Genomic DNA, 14,974 nt, shown 5'->3' with positions numbered 1-14,974 from the left:
CAGATAAAGATATTCTATACTTGTTCAGATAAAGATATTCTATACTTGTTCAGATAAAGATATTCTATACTTGTTAAAATAAAGATATTTTATACTTGTTCAGATAAAGATATTCTATACTTGTTCAGATAAAGATATTCTATACTTGTTCAGATAAAGATATTCTATACTTGTTAAAATAAAGATATTCTATACTTGTTCAGATAAAGATATTCTATACTTGTTCAGATAAAGATATTCTATACTTGTTCAGATAAAGATATTCTATACTTGTTAAAATAAAGATATTCTATACTTGTTCAGATAAAGATATTCTATACTTGTTCAGATAAAGATATTCTATACTTCTTCCAGACAATATTAAACTTTCCCATCTATGGTAGACAAACTATAAATAGCTAGTTTTTATTTGGTGTATCCTGTACAGAATAAAGTGCTGCTAAGCTAGTTATTTTTAAAAGGAATATAATCATTATTGTGCACTTTTTGGTAGTGAAGAATCCTATGATCTTAGCTCTTCCATTTGTAGCTCAATTTGATTTTTAGTTGGCAACATTGAAGTTTTAATTAAGCATCCTTGACATTGTTTAGTTTATCCTGGAAATCTCCACATCAATAAGATAACATTTGTATATGCAGGAAGATTAGTTCCAAAGAGACACATTTGTTTCGAAACAAAATAAGTCAGAAAACTTGAACATTTCGTTTGTTAAAAGCCCCCTTTATTTTATTTCTCAGTAAGGAAAAAAAAACATGACAGTGAAGCCCACAAAAGAATTCAACTCTATGATAAAGAAATGAACCGACAATGTCAAAACATAGACCAAACTCTACATTCAAAATGTACATGGATAAAAGATTTGTATTTTAAAAATTATCACAGAGTGAATCCCCTCAGAACATTCAGCCAATGATTGCATTACACAGCACAATATGTCCAAATAGTTATTCAAAATTTTCCAATAGTTTTCTCCCCAGCATAAAAAAAAAAATACATTTAAGGATAATAGAAAAAGTTAGGAAGCAGTATAAATGAAAGTTAAATAAATAAGTATATAATAAATATTCAGGTGCACATCAACTAATTTGTCAACAAATAATATATAAATAAACAATTTATAAAATGGTCAGTTTGGGTAGAGCAGTGAGCAAATTTCCTTTAAAAAAAAAAAAAAAAAAAGAACTTGGTTCAGGTTTTATTTAAATAATTTCATAAACATAATTAAAAATAAATCATGACACATATTAAGTTTGTTTTCTCATCCTTTAAAGTTTATAGGTAAAAAAAAACCCCAGAAACTAAATAAATAAAAGAATAATATTAATTAAAAATGATTTTACTTTAATGATCATATTATTTTTGTAAGTTATACAGGTCAGTGATGAATTTGTATAATTCGTATAAAATTAACTAATTAGACGTAAGTAGATCCAGATTTTTTTTTAAGTTTTAGTTTTATGTATTTTATTAAACTTATATTTTTTTTTATTCATGACAATAAATGAGCAATGGATTACAAATATAAGACATGGAAACAAAAATAGGGACCTCCTGATACATTTTAGATTGACCCATGTACAAATAAAAACAAAAAAAATGGACCAAAAATTAAGCAACTATAAAATTTCAAATCAAAGTTTTCCTTGCATTTACATTTCCCCAGTGTTTTCTTTTAACAAAGATGAACAGACAGTTAAAAAGCAAGATGTCCAGATTGTCTGGCAGAAATATTCAAAGCTTTTAATCTATACATAGTAACACTGAGAATACAAACAATAGTTGAAATCCACTAGCCTTCATTAGCTTCAATAGACAGAAAGGAAAAAAACAATTGTAAACCATTTATCTACAATACACTCATTAACATTTTTGATTTAAAAGTTATCAACAAAATATAAACTAATTACATATTATATATATATATATATATATATATATATGCTAACCACCCAAACTTGTCCCCAGATGTCTTGATCAAATTTTGCATATTTAAGAGAATAAAACTTGTTCAATCCCTTAATTACATGGCTTCTATTTTATTGTTTTTAGCTTTGGTTTCAAGCACTAGCAAAGGCAATGAAGATGTTCAGGGGAAAGAACTTGAAAATGTGAACATTATTTTGAAAAAGGAATCGGGTATGGGAGGAGAAATGTCAAAGCAACCCAATGAGATTAACTCTTTCTCTCCTAACAGACGATACCAACGTTGATTTCACCTGAATGTGGTAAATAATTACGGAGAGAAAGAGTTAAGAAACCACTTAAAATTTGTTTCCATTTTGTTCTTAATATTAAAAAAACTAAGAAAACTTTGTTCCAATCAACTACCCATGACTGACATTACAGAATTAAATATCTTTAACTTCAAAATAAAATATTCTTTGTGAAACTTCTTTAGGGTGTAAAACATGATCCATAAAAAAAAAAACAATTTAAAAAAAAAAAAATTAAAAATTAACTTATCAATAAACCAAAGCTGACCATGTAATGGATAAAATACAGCATGCAAAAATGTGACATATATATTTATAGAGAAGAATACAAAGATATGACAATAACAATGAGGGGAAAAAAAGACGTTGTATATGTAAAATAAATTAAGGCTGCTCCCTCAGATCAGACGTAGGGAGTGTTTATTGTTTTCTCAACATGCTGTACACACACTACACTTTAATGCTGTTCATTCAAGTCTAATAAAAGCCCTTCCAGCTTTTATTAATGACAGCACCTGACAGCAGTAAAGAATAGGGCTCTATGAAGCAATAGCCTAGCAAACAGCTTCTAAAAATAGCATCTTCTAGCAGAGATAAAATAATATGTAAGAAATGTTCAGAAAACATTGAAAGAAAAAAAAAAGACACTGGAAAAAAAATGTTAAAAAGTACAAAAAAAACGAACAACATAGAACAAGATTGTCTGATCACAATATCATGTGAGTTGGACTGGGTCAAAACTGTGAGGTAACAACATATGCATTTCTATCATCACCAGTTGTGGATCTGAAACTGAACTTGTAAAGGTTTTAAAAAATTTGAGCTCCTAAAAGCATCAATCTCTACTTATCAATTGATGCTTATGCCTATTATTGAATAAATATTGTGAGATGTTTATAACAAGAGATGACTATGATGTCTATAACAAGTGACACCACCGAATGACTAGCTAGACTTGTTTCTTTACTACCATCTTCCCTTTTTTTTTTTTCTATAATTCAAATCTATCCCAGCACGCCAAGGGTTAGGTTAAAAAGCAGGCCAAGGATCAATTTGGTTCAAATTTTTTCCCTAGTCCATTGTCACTGCATACGCCTAATTGCTTTTAGGAGCCAGGAACAGATCTGGAGTGTCAATCATTCTTAAATAGTCTACACAAGTGTGTACTGTTATATTATGACTAAACCAGGTTTTGGAAGAGAAACCTAGCATGCTAGGGAGGGTCACACAACGGATGGCTTGTGCTAGTGACTATGATCAACTCAGGAATGTGCCTGGGAGGTGACCACACTGGATTATGTTGACATAAAGGTTATACTGATATGTGACATTAATAACACACAGACTAGTGAGCATGCTAGATGTGGGGTGGGGGTGATCATTGCATTTTATTCTCTCCTTTTGCCCCCCTCTCCTACCTCCTCATACACTGTCACTGGTAAACACACACACACATACAATCTATAATTACTTGCAGCCGTAATATGAAATCAATTGAATAAATAGACCACTAATCATATACAAATATATGTACATGCCACAGTGCAGTGATGAAGGGAAATAATTCAGTAGACTACCTTGTGCCTTTCCTGTTTACATTTTCATGACTTCCAAACACATGTCAGAATATTAAACAGAGCCAGAATTCATAAACAGAACACCAAAATAACATTGAATGTAATTATGTATAAAGTAAAGCAGCATGCCAATCAAATGTAAGGCGAGTAGGGTTTGTATATAGATCATTGTTCCTGGCAATGTAATCTTCTGCTGATTAAATACAAAAAAATAGAACAATAAAAATGTTTATGGACTATGAACGACCTCTGAATAATGTTAAACTCTTGAACGGGTTGTACAGTCTGGATGTGGATGTGTTAACATGTTTGTGTATTATTGTATCGGATTAGATTTAAACTAAAAGTCGTGGGGGAAAAAAAAATTAGAAACTTTGAGGGTTTTAGGGTTCATGAAGTGCTTTATGCAGATACAAAGAAATAAATGAGTGACCCAAGTGTTGAAAGGGTCAACGGTTGGTCGGTCAAAGGTTTCGTCACCCTCATCAGCTATCATCACTGTCCAGCGTCACACAAGTCATTAAGAGAGATCATGACTGATAGTGCTGACAGGTCATTTGATGGCTGCTTCAACTGGGGCCTCATGTGTCATGGAGTTGAAAAGTTGTAAAACTGAACAGAAAGCAAAAGAAAAAAAAAAGCTTGCAGGGGTTCTTTCACTTTCAACCCACTGAGCCCAAATTAAGTGATTCTTCTAGCCCATGATATACTGATCATATACGAATAATACACACAGTTATCATAAGAAAAAAACATGATATACTTATATAATAGTTCAGACTTTGAAGTTATCATTATCAGCATTGTTATTCTTCTCTAACTCTAACAACCCCAGCTGAGGGTCATAGTACCAAAACTTAAACTTGCTTACATTAAAAGACAGATTGAAATAAGAATCTGATATTTTTTTTAAATATTTGCACTCAGCTATTTAATCCTAAGACTAATATTTTGGTGCTGAATGAAAGCTATAAGTAGAAATATTGACTTAAGTCTACTAGTCATGTGGTATGTGTGACAGTCGATAAGATGGTTTTGGACTCCTGCCCCTGCAATCCTCTGACGTCCATGAAGAAGGTTTGGGCTAGGACATTATTTTTTGGCTTCTAAAAGAACATTTCGGAAAATCCACGCACTCAATAATAGTAATGCTTTATTTTCAGGTGTGGACTTCAGTTTTAAAACTTCTTCAGTTAATTTATATCCTAGCTTACTGACAGAGTAACATAATAAACTACAACTTTGGTAAAGAAAAGAGTCCTTTACGATCGACATGAAAATAAATAAATAAAATCTCCATATAATTTATTACAAATTGGAAAGAAACTAGATCTAGAAGCTCAAATAAATAATGAACATTTTACAAAACAAAAAATAGAATATTTTTTTTTAAATATTGAAACTTAAGCACTAAAAAAAAGACAAGCATTTTTTTTAAGAAAGCAAAATCACAAGCGTCTACATAAAAAAGGTCAAAGACAGAATAAAAGCTTTTCTGGCAACTCCTTACATAACAATAGTCCACACTAATATAAGTCAGAGACAGAATTAAAACATTCCTGGCAACTCCTTACATTGCAATTGTTCCCACAATACAGTCAAACTTGTAACCCTGTTCCTCATCTTTACATAATGCTGAATACTGAACAAAACTCATGCTTTCAATAAAAAATCTGGCTAGATGTTCCCATCTTATAAAAGTAACAATAAATATGATGGATAGTACTTCATATATATTTTTCACACATCAATTGAGATGACAGATTTAAATTTACCGAAACAAAACTTGAAATATTTAACAATTTATATTTCTCCTATTTTAACCATGCAATCCAAAAATTATTTTTTTTACATCAAAATGATTACATTAAATGTATGAGCTAAAATAAATGAAATGATTCTTTGTTTCCATTGGGTTCAAAATGCATATTTTTGGGCTAGAAGCTGAAGTACCAGTGTCTGTTAAGTGTCAGTTAAGCTTTGGGCAAATACTTATCCTCTGCAACTTTCAGTTCATCATCTTTTGTCAAACGGAAAAGCTCCTTTACTGTTGCAATCTGAAAACAGAATAGATAGACTGTAGGCAATGTACATATGTGTGTATTTTTATGCCTGTATTTATATATATATATATATATAAAAAATTATAGCTTTATATAGCGCTATTTTCATGCTTATAGCACGCTCAAAATGCTATCATCAAATCTCATTTGTGGACCAGTGGGGGATGGAGTATCTGGGAAAATGTTTTCCGTGCTGCCTTTAGGCATTCAGTAGACACAATTCTGCTCGAGTCTGGTGTTGAACCTCGAGCCCCCTTCAAAGGTAGCCAAGCCAAGTTCAAGCGTACTTAGCCTCTCGACCATGCTTCCCATGTGTATTTATCTGTGTGTATCTATGATCGTGTAATTGGAGGGGAATTTTACACTTTTTAAAAATATTTTTTATGACACACTAAAAAACAAATCAAAATTGCAGTTTTAAAAAGATTGAGTTTTCTAGGGTGTATTTAATTTAAATATTTACATTTTTTTCAACTCCCACAGTGCTTTGCTCTTTAAAAATTTGAGCTGTCACTTCCTGCATGGCCTTGACTGATGCTCTGACAGAGTGATTCGCCCATATCACCATGGAAACTTTCTGATCTCTCCAATGCTGCATAGGCGTCTTGTAATAGGTTGTGGGCACTATAACAACTGGTCCCTGGAGAATGACATTTTTAGCATGTTAACAGTTTGAAATGACACAAAGACGTGGCAAACAGAGATGTCACTAGATGTAGAATACCTATAACATGACAACTTCCTAGCAAGCTCAACAACCTTTCAGTACAGTTTGTAAAGTTAAAGCAAAGTTTTAGGCTTCAAAAACAAATTGTGGTTGAATTAATTACACTTATTCCATTATAGATTAGATTCTTCTAGTTTATTTTTTTCAAACATCTCCCATACAGATCTATGTGAACAACAAAATATAGGCTCCTACATCACTATGGCATATCAGTAACAGGTAAGAAATATTAAATAATTTTTTATTTAACTTATTCAGATAGGACTTTGTTAATTTTCTCTACTAGATTGCACACACACACACACATACATTGCTGAGCATTTTGTGTCCAGATTTTAGAAAAACAACAACTGAGCTTGAGTTGATAACTTTTCAAATGTCAATATTATCCAATCAAGCTGTTTTAAAGTTTGTGTTACACACTAATACTTTGTCTGAAAAGGTTAGTGCTACCAACCATTCCTAATTTTGCCAGCTGTTTCTAATGCTACCTGAGATAAGAGAAAACCTGCCTCAGGTGTCACTACCACTGTTTAGGATACAAATTTCCTGCATGACAGGAGTAGGTCGTCGCATGCTCCTTGACATTCCTAGTTTCAAAATTACCATTTTTGCGGCATATTTCTCTACTAGCACACTAGGGAATGGGCTAGTTAGAGACTAGTTCGTGGGCGCCAACCAGTCCGCCCGGCACAGCCTGCGAAGGCCTCACCAGTCAGTCCAGTTTTTGCCCATATAGAGACCTGCAAATAGGCTAGGATCCAGGAGATCCTGACCTACCCTTGAGTTGGTGTCCAGCGCTACCTGCTTTTCAGAGATCCTGTTAGATCTCTTACTCACCGTTGCCACAGGGCCCAATAAGGGGTGGCGGGGCTAGACATAACCCCTTAGTGTAATTTTACATTCACTGCCTGCTCATTTATCAGTAGCGAGCAACCAGTACCCTTGGCCACCCTATGAGCAGCGACCATGATGAGGCGGTACTGGAACACTGTGCCTAATGCTACCAGCTGTTCCTAATGTTATCAGCTGTTCCAAATGTTACCAGCTGTTCCCTAATGCTACCAGCCAATCCTTAATGCTACCAGCTAATCCTTAATGCTACCAGCTAATCCCTAATGCTACCAGCTAATCCTTAATGCTACCAGCTGTTCCCTATGCTACCAGCTAATCCTTAATGCTACCAGCTAATCCTTGATGCTACCAGCTAATCCTTAATGCTACCAGCTAATCCTTGATGCTACCAGCTAACCCCTAATGCTACCAGCTAATCCTTAATGCTACCAGCTGTTCCCTATGCTACCAGCTAATCCTTAATGCTACCAGCTAATCCTTAATGCTACCAGCTGTTCCCTATGCTACCAGCTAATCCTTAATGCTACCAGCTAATCCTTAATGCTACCAGCTGTTCCCTATGCTACCAGCTAATCCTTAATGTTACCAGCTAATCCTTAATGCTACCAGCTAATCCTTGATGCTACCAGCTAATTATTAATGCTACCAGCTAATCCTTAATGCTACCAGCTGTTCCTTATGCTACCAGCTAATCCATAATGCATACATTATGACGCCACGGGTTGTCTCTGACGGTGGGAGAGGTCTTCGCGCCTCACTGATCAGCTACCGCCCGCCTCAACCTGGGCAGCCCCCAGTCAGTTAGGTGCTGATCCGCCACAGCCTGCCTGCTCTAATGGGTGCTTAGAGCTTAGTTTAAAACGACAAGTAGGCTGGAAACTTGCACCAAGCAACTAAAGAAGAAAAATTAAACTGAAAAAGAAAATCCCTGTCATGCGACTGGCCACTTGGAATGTCAGGACAATGTGTCCTGGTCTCACTGATGATCTAAGGCAGATCGACGATGCAAGGAAGACGGCAGTTATAAACAACGAGCTAAAAAGGCTACATATCGACATTGCAGCCCTGCAAGAAACCCGACTGGCCGAAAACGGCATGCTCCGCGAGACTGACTACACTTTCTTTTGGAAAGGGAAAGCACAGGATGAGACTCGAATACATGGTGTGGGCTTTGCTGTCAAGAACAGTCTTCTTCCCATGATAGTCCCTCCAGTTGGTGGCTCGGAACGGCTACTAAGCATAAGTATGATGACAGCATCTGGAAAAGTCACTCTAATTAGTGCCTATGCCCCCACACTAAGCTCGCTTCAGGAGGACAAAGACAAGTTCTATGAAGACCTCAAAGAAGCCATTGCAAACATTCCTCAAAAAGAACATATGATCCTTCTAGGTGACTTCAATGCCAGAGTAGGATCAGATCACACTACCTGGCCAGACTGTCTTGGGCTTTTTGGAATCGGAAAGATGAATGAGAACGGACAAAGACTGCTTGAATTCTGCACATACCATAAGCTCTGCATTACCAACACATACTTCAGAACAAAACCACAGCACTGTGTCTCATGGAGGCACCCTAGGTCTGGGCACTGGCACCAGCTGGATATGATACTGACACGAAAAAAGGACATTGGAAATATACTGCTGACACGTAGCTACCAAAGCGCGGATTGTGATACTGATCATACTTTAGTGTCCTGCGGACAAGACTGCTGCCAACTAAGATCCACACATCACAGGGAAAAAGAAAATCACGCCTGAATACTACTAGCACAAAAAATCCTGATCTTTGCAACGAATTTGAGAACAAATTAGAGGAAGCTTTTAAAAACTTCTCTGTGACTGAGGTAGAAAAAAGCTGGACGTTTATGCGTGATACAATCTACCAAACATCATCACTGGTCTTTGGAAACAAAACCAAGAAAAGCGAAGACTGGTTTGAAGCTAGTCTACCAGAAATGGAAACTGCCACTACGAACAAGAGAGCAGCCATGCTAATCTACAAGAAGGATCCCACCCCAAGCAACTTAAAAAGGCTCAGAGCTGCACGTAACAATGCCCAAAGAGTAGCGAGACAATGTGCTAACAAATACTGGCAGGAGCTATGCGAAGATATTCAATCTTGTGCCGACTGTGGTAACATAAGAGGACTATATGAGGGCATGAGAAAAGCCTTTGGACCTCACACCAGCAAGTGTGCTCCGCTCAAGTCAAAAGATGGCTCAATCATCAGCGATCGTGCGCTGCAAATGGAACGATGGGTTGAACACTATGCAGAACTCTACCAGATTGAAAACGCCATCTCACCAAATGCTGTTTCCAACTTCCCATCACTTCCAGTTTTGACGGAATTAGACGAAACGCCCTCAGTAAAGGAGCTGAGCATTGCCATTGACATGCTTGCACATGGGAAAACACCCGGAGGAGATGGCATTCCTGCTGAAGTAATTCAGGCTGGAAAACATGCCCTAATCTAACCACTCCATGAACTGCTAAGCTTGTGCTGGGAACAAGGAATGGTCCCCCAGGAATTGAAAGACTCCAACATTGTTACAATTTATAAAAATAAAGGCGACCGCTCTGATTGTAACAATTACAGAGGCATCTCACTGCTTAGCATAGTCGGAAAGGCTTTTGCTAGAGTATTACTAAAGCGATTACAGATCCTGGCAGATCGTGTTTATCCAGAGTCGCAGTGTGGCTTTAGGGCAGGTAGATCTACAACAGATATGATTTTCTCTCTTCGGCAGCTACAGGAGAAGAGCAGAGAACAAAAGCAGCCCCTCTTCATAGCATTTATTGATTTGACCAAGGCCTTTGACCTTGTTAGCAGAAGCGGTCTGTTTGCTGTACTAGAGAGAATCGGCTGCCCAAATAAGTTAAGAAAACTAGTGTCAGCTTTTCACGAAAATATGCAGGGCACCGTTCAGTTTGAAAGTTCTTCCTCCAGGCCATTCTCCATTAAGAGCGGTGTCAAACAAGGATGTGTACTGGCCCCTACACTATTTGGCATCTTCTTCTCAGTCGTACTATCCAGTGCTTTTAAATCCCTGGAAGACGGAATATACATCCATAGCAGATCTGATGGAAGGCTCTTCAACCTGGCACGTCTTAAAGCCAAAACGAAAAGGCGTCGTATCTTGATAAGGGAGCTGCTGTTTGCCGATGACGCGGCACTCGTATCTCACTCACAAGGAGGTCTACAGAAGCTAGTGAACGCCTTAGCAGCTGCTTGTCAAGAGTTTAGCCTTACTATAAGTCTCTCCAAGACCGAAATCCTGGCACAAGACGTCGCAGAAATACCTATAATACAAATTGGGAACCACACCCTTTCAGTGGTGCAGGAATTTACCTACTTGGGTTCAACAATTGTCAGTAACCTAGACTTAGACATCGAGCTGACAAAAAGGATAGGAAAAGCTACCACAGCATTGGCAAAACTCTCCAAGCGCGTCTGGGAAAATGGTAAATTGACCACAGCGACCAAAATCCTAGTCTACAACGCCTGTGTTGTGAGCACTCTCCTTTATGGCAGTGAGAGCTGGTCAACATACATGTACCAAGAGCACAGATTGAATAGTTTCCACTTGCGCTGCCTGAGACGCATAATGGCCATCTCTTGGAGGGACCATGTCTCCAATCAGGAAGTTTTAAGATTGGCCAATATGAACAGCATGTATGCTCTCCTGACACAAAGAAGATTACGCTGGCTCGGACATGTCACCCGCATGCTAGATGGCAGAATCCCGAAAGATATCTTATATGCTGAGCTTGTGGAAGGAGTCAGACCCAAGGGCCGCCCAAGACTAACATATAGAGATGTCTGCAAGCGAGACATGAGAGCCTCAGGCATCAGCGAAAGTATGTGGGAAAACATAGCCAAAGACCGGAGTGCATGGAGACAGACTGTGCGTGCTGGGACAACCCTTGCTGAGAACAAAAGAATTGAAGCGGCTTTAATCAAGAGGGATAAAAAGAAAGCTGCCCTGTCTGCTAGCCCTAAATCAGAGGCATACACATGTACGAATTGTGGCAAAGTCTGCCATTCTAGAATTGGCTTGATTAGCCACACCAGATTCTGCCCCGTCTCAAGATTAAGCCAAAACCAGTGACTCATTTGGGCGCATCCATTGCCTTTCGAGACAAAAGGAGCCATATATATATATAATCCATAATGCTACCAGCTGTTCCCTATGCTACCAGCTAATCCTTAATGCTACCAGCCGCCACCTTTTTCTAATGTTACCACCTTTTTCTAATGTCACCAGCATAGAAAATAAAAAGTTAATGCTACCAGCTAGCCGTGTCTAAGTCATAAAAAAATTAATCTAACCTTGTTGTTCCAAGCTTTCAAAAATTCATCAATTTCTTTGGGCACAGACAGTTTACTGTGCATGAGTACAGCTGTGGCTCCTGCTGCCAGGTAAGCATCTGCTCGCTTCAAGGCCTCATCAACACCCCAGCCAGCGATCAAAGCTTCAACTCTTGCCACAATGTTGAAGTCTGGATCTCGCTGTGCATCTTTCATAGCCTGCAGAAACATCACATATTGTTAATACACAATATTATTGAAATCTACTTAGGATTTTAAACTATGAGGTTGGATAAAACTAGTTTATTCAATATATTTATATATAAAATGTTTGTTAATGAATGTATTGATCTATGTTATTTTAATTGTATTAAGTTATACTGAATGATTCAGGAAATTTAATTTTTACTTTATATTAGCAAAAAAAAACAAAAAAACTTAAAATTATGAAATAACAAAAGACCAAATTAGAAATGAATCAAAGGATGGAAGAATCTTCATTAGAGAAATCTTCTGTACAAGTATAATTAGTGAATAATATGGGAAGACATTTTGGTCTCAAAGGTCCATTAAACCTTAAGAAATGTGCAATAAAAAGACATAAGTAAGCTAAGTGGCACATGGCTGAGTGGTAAAGCCCTTGCTTTCAGAACTGGAGGAACCTATGTTAAAATCTATGTTCAAAACCTGGTGAAGACTGGGATTTTTAATTTTTGGATCCTTGGGGCACCTCTAAGTCTCTAATGGGTACCTTACATTAGTTGAGCATAAGTAAATGCAGTTAGGGTTAGAAATGGTTAGAAACAGATGACCTTTACATTATCTGCCTATAGACAGCATAGTCTGAAAGGGGTAATTTACATTTTAAAAATTTTATTGACAAATTTATTTTTATTTTCAAAGACATTACAATGAGATTGTTTACACATTTTTAGATGCTTTTAGAACAGATCCATAAAGTCTGTATTCATAAAAGAAAACAAGATTATGAAATAACAGAAATCCCTTCCAGTTTGAAGATTGTTATTTTTTTAGCTCAAACTTGGTTTTTAATGGAAGGGGGGGAACCCTGGACTATCAAGTTGACAGAAGTCAGATATTTGTTATCAATGGCACTGTGAGTTGTTACTCACTGACCTAAATAAAAGATCCTCCTAGCTATGGAATTGAGATGCTACAGGAAGATCCTAGGTATCACATACAAAGACTGCATCACAAGACAGTGATTGGACCCCACAACAACCTGCTAACTACTGTGAATAAGCACAAACTAAAACTCTATGGCCATAATACAAGTTCCTCAAAGTTCGCAAAGACCTTCCTTCAGGGAACAGTACCAGGAAAAAGAAGAAAAGGAAGGTAGAGAAAGTGATGGGACGACAGCATAAAAGAATGGATGGCCTGACATTGAAAGAGATTCTATGACAAAAGACAGTGAGGAATGGAGAAAAATGGTCAATTAATCTTGTGTGGTCCCCCAAAGGCCCAACAGACTAAGGGATAGGTGAAGGTGAAGATGATGTCTCATTGAAGTTTAAATCCCACACTAAAAGCTAACCTGTATTTTGAGTGCAAACTCCTTAATGTCAGCCAGTGGTTGAGCCCTGCCATCTAACAGAGAATTGGTCTTTGGAAACAGTTTATCCTCTACTGCAGCACCTGGAATACAAATATTTACTTTTTTTTATACCATTGCAAAATTAATATGAACTGGCCAGTGATGACACAAAGATATCTCTGGTGCTTGTACCCCAGAGCAACAAGTTAATCTATAAATTTCTTAGGCAGGCCTACCTGCGATTCCTCTATCTTCCAGTTTCCGAACCAATCTCCTGGCATTGTTGAAATTGCCATAACCAGTGTCGGCATCAACGAGGATGGGCACAGTACAGGCGTCATTCATAAACTCCAAAACTTCAAGAACCTGTGTCCATGAGGCTTCATTGCTATCTCTGACTCCAAGTTGTGTTGCCATGGACAACCCACTGGCCCATATTCCCTTGAAACCTGAATGGGAGAAAAAAAAAAACTTAAATATTTTTAAAAAATATTTTAAAGTGGAAAAAAAGATAAGACTAATTACCAGAACAACAAAAAGGCAACCTAAAGGCAGACCCCGAATGCGATGGATTGGTGATGTGAGGCAGATCTTCCACAGCTTAGGGTTAGGGCATGGAGACGAAAGGCTCAGGAGTGATCAGAATGGAAGGATGTGTTAAAGCAGGCCAGAGCCCTCTATGTGCTGTAGCGACACTGGGATGGATCGATGGGAAAAGGCCTGTAGATGATGACATGCCAATGAAAGGTTAAGCTTCAAGCCATCAGTCAGGGCCAGATAATCAAGGTTTTTACAATTAAGTAATTGAGGATATTGTTCTTTAGTCAACCCAGTCCTGACATATACATCATCATGTGTTAGAGCAATCTCGCATGCTTGTTCTATGTCAGGGGTTCTCAACCTGTGGGTCGCGACCCCCTTGGGGGTCGATTGACGATTTGCCAGGGGTCGCCAAAGACCATCTAAAAAATGAATAGTTTTGTCTATTCTTCTATTGCTGTGTGTGTGTGTCGTGGGGGGGGGGTCACGGCAAAGTGGGGGGTTGGTGTGTAAAAAGGGGTCGCCGAGCATAAAAGGTTGAGAACCGCTGTTCTATGAAGTCACCAAACACTTATCAACATCTCCTCAGAGAAATACTATAACAGTACATTAACACAGTGGTTGACTTTTTTCTTCTCTATTTTGTAATAGTTCTTTTGTTATCTCTCAAGTTTCACAATGTCATCACATTATCCACTGATAGTTTATCAAATGTTCTCAGCTCAAGTGAATGTGTGCCAGTTTGTCACCAAGTAATTGTTTCATTTCTTTTTATCAAATTTTAATTTTTGAGGCTCAAGTTCAAATGAATGTGTGCCAGTTCGTCACCAAGTAATTGTTTCATTTCTTTTTATCAAATTTTATTTTTTGAGGCTCAAGTTGAAGTGAATGTGTGCCAGTTTGTCACCAAGTAATTGTTTCATTTCTTTTTATCAAATTTTATTTTTTGAGGCTCAAGTTCAAGTGAATGTGTGCCAGTTTGTCACCAAGTAATTTTTTCATTTCTTTTTATCAAATTTTATTTTTTGAGGCTCAAGTTCAAGTGAATGTGTGCCAGTTTGTCACCAAGTAATTGTTTCATTTCTTTTTATCAAATTTTATTTTTTGAGGCTCAAGTTCAAGTGAATGTGT

The 14,974-nt window shown here is 37.2% G+C and overlaps 1 protein-coding gene across 1 annotated transcript in view; it reads right to left on the bottom strand.

Annotated features, from left to right (window-relative positions):
- Nucleotides 1–700: 700 nt before the first annotated feature.
- The window catches only part of LOC106079080 (phosphoenolpyruvate phosphomutase-like), a 51,214-nt gene continuing 36,940 nt past the window's right edge, over nt 701–14,974 (bottom strand). The window contains exons 4-8 of the mRNA XM_056005542.1: nt 13,540–13,752; nt 13,304–13,404; nt 11,767–11,964; nt 6,318–6,494; nt 701–5,848 (exon numbers count right to left, since the gene is read on the bottom strand). Of these exons, the coding sequence (XP_055861517.1) occupies nt 5,765–5,848; nt 6,318–6,494; nt 11,767–11,964; nt 13,304–13,404; nt 13,540–13,752 (773 nt within the window). The 3' untranslated portion in view covers nt 701–5,764. The remainder of the gene's footprint in view (nt 5,849–6,317; nt 6,495–11,766; nt 11,965–13,303; nt 13,405–13,539; nt 13,753–14,974) is intronic.

Source organism: Biomphalaria glabrata, chromosome 12, assembly GCF_947242115.1.
Source record: "Biomphalaria glabrata chromosome 12, xgBioGlab47.1, whole genome shotgun sequence".
NCBI classification, from domain to species: domain Eukaryota; kingdom Metazoa; phylum Mollusca; class Gastropoda; family Planorbidae; genus Biomphalaria; species Biomphalaria glabrata.
This window is presented reverse-complemented; position numbering and strand designations above follow the sequence as displayed.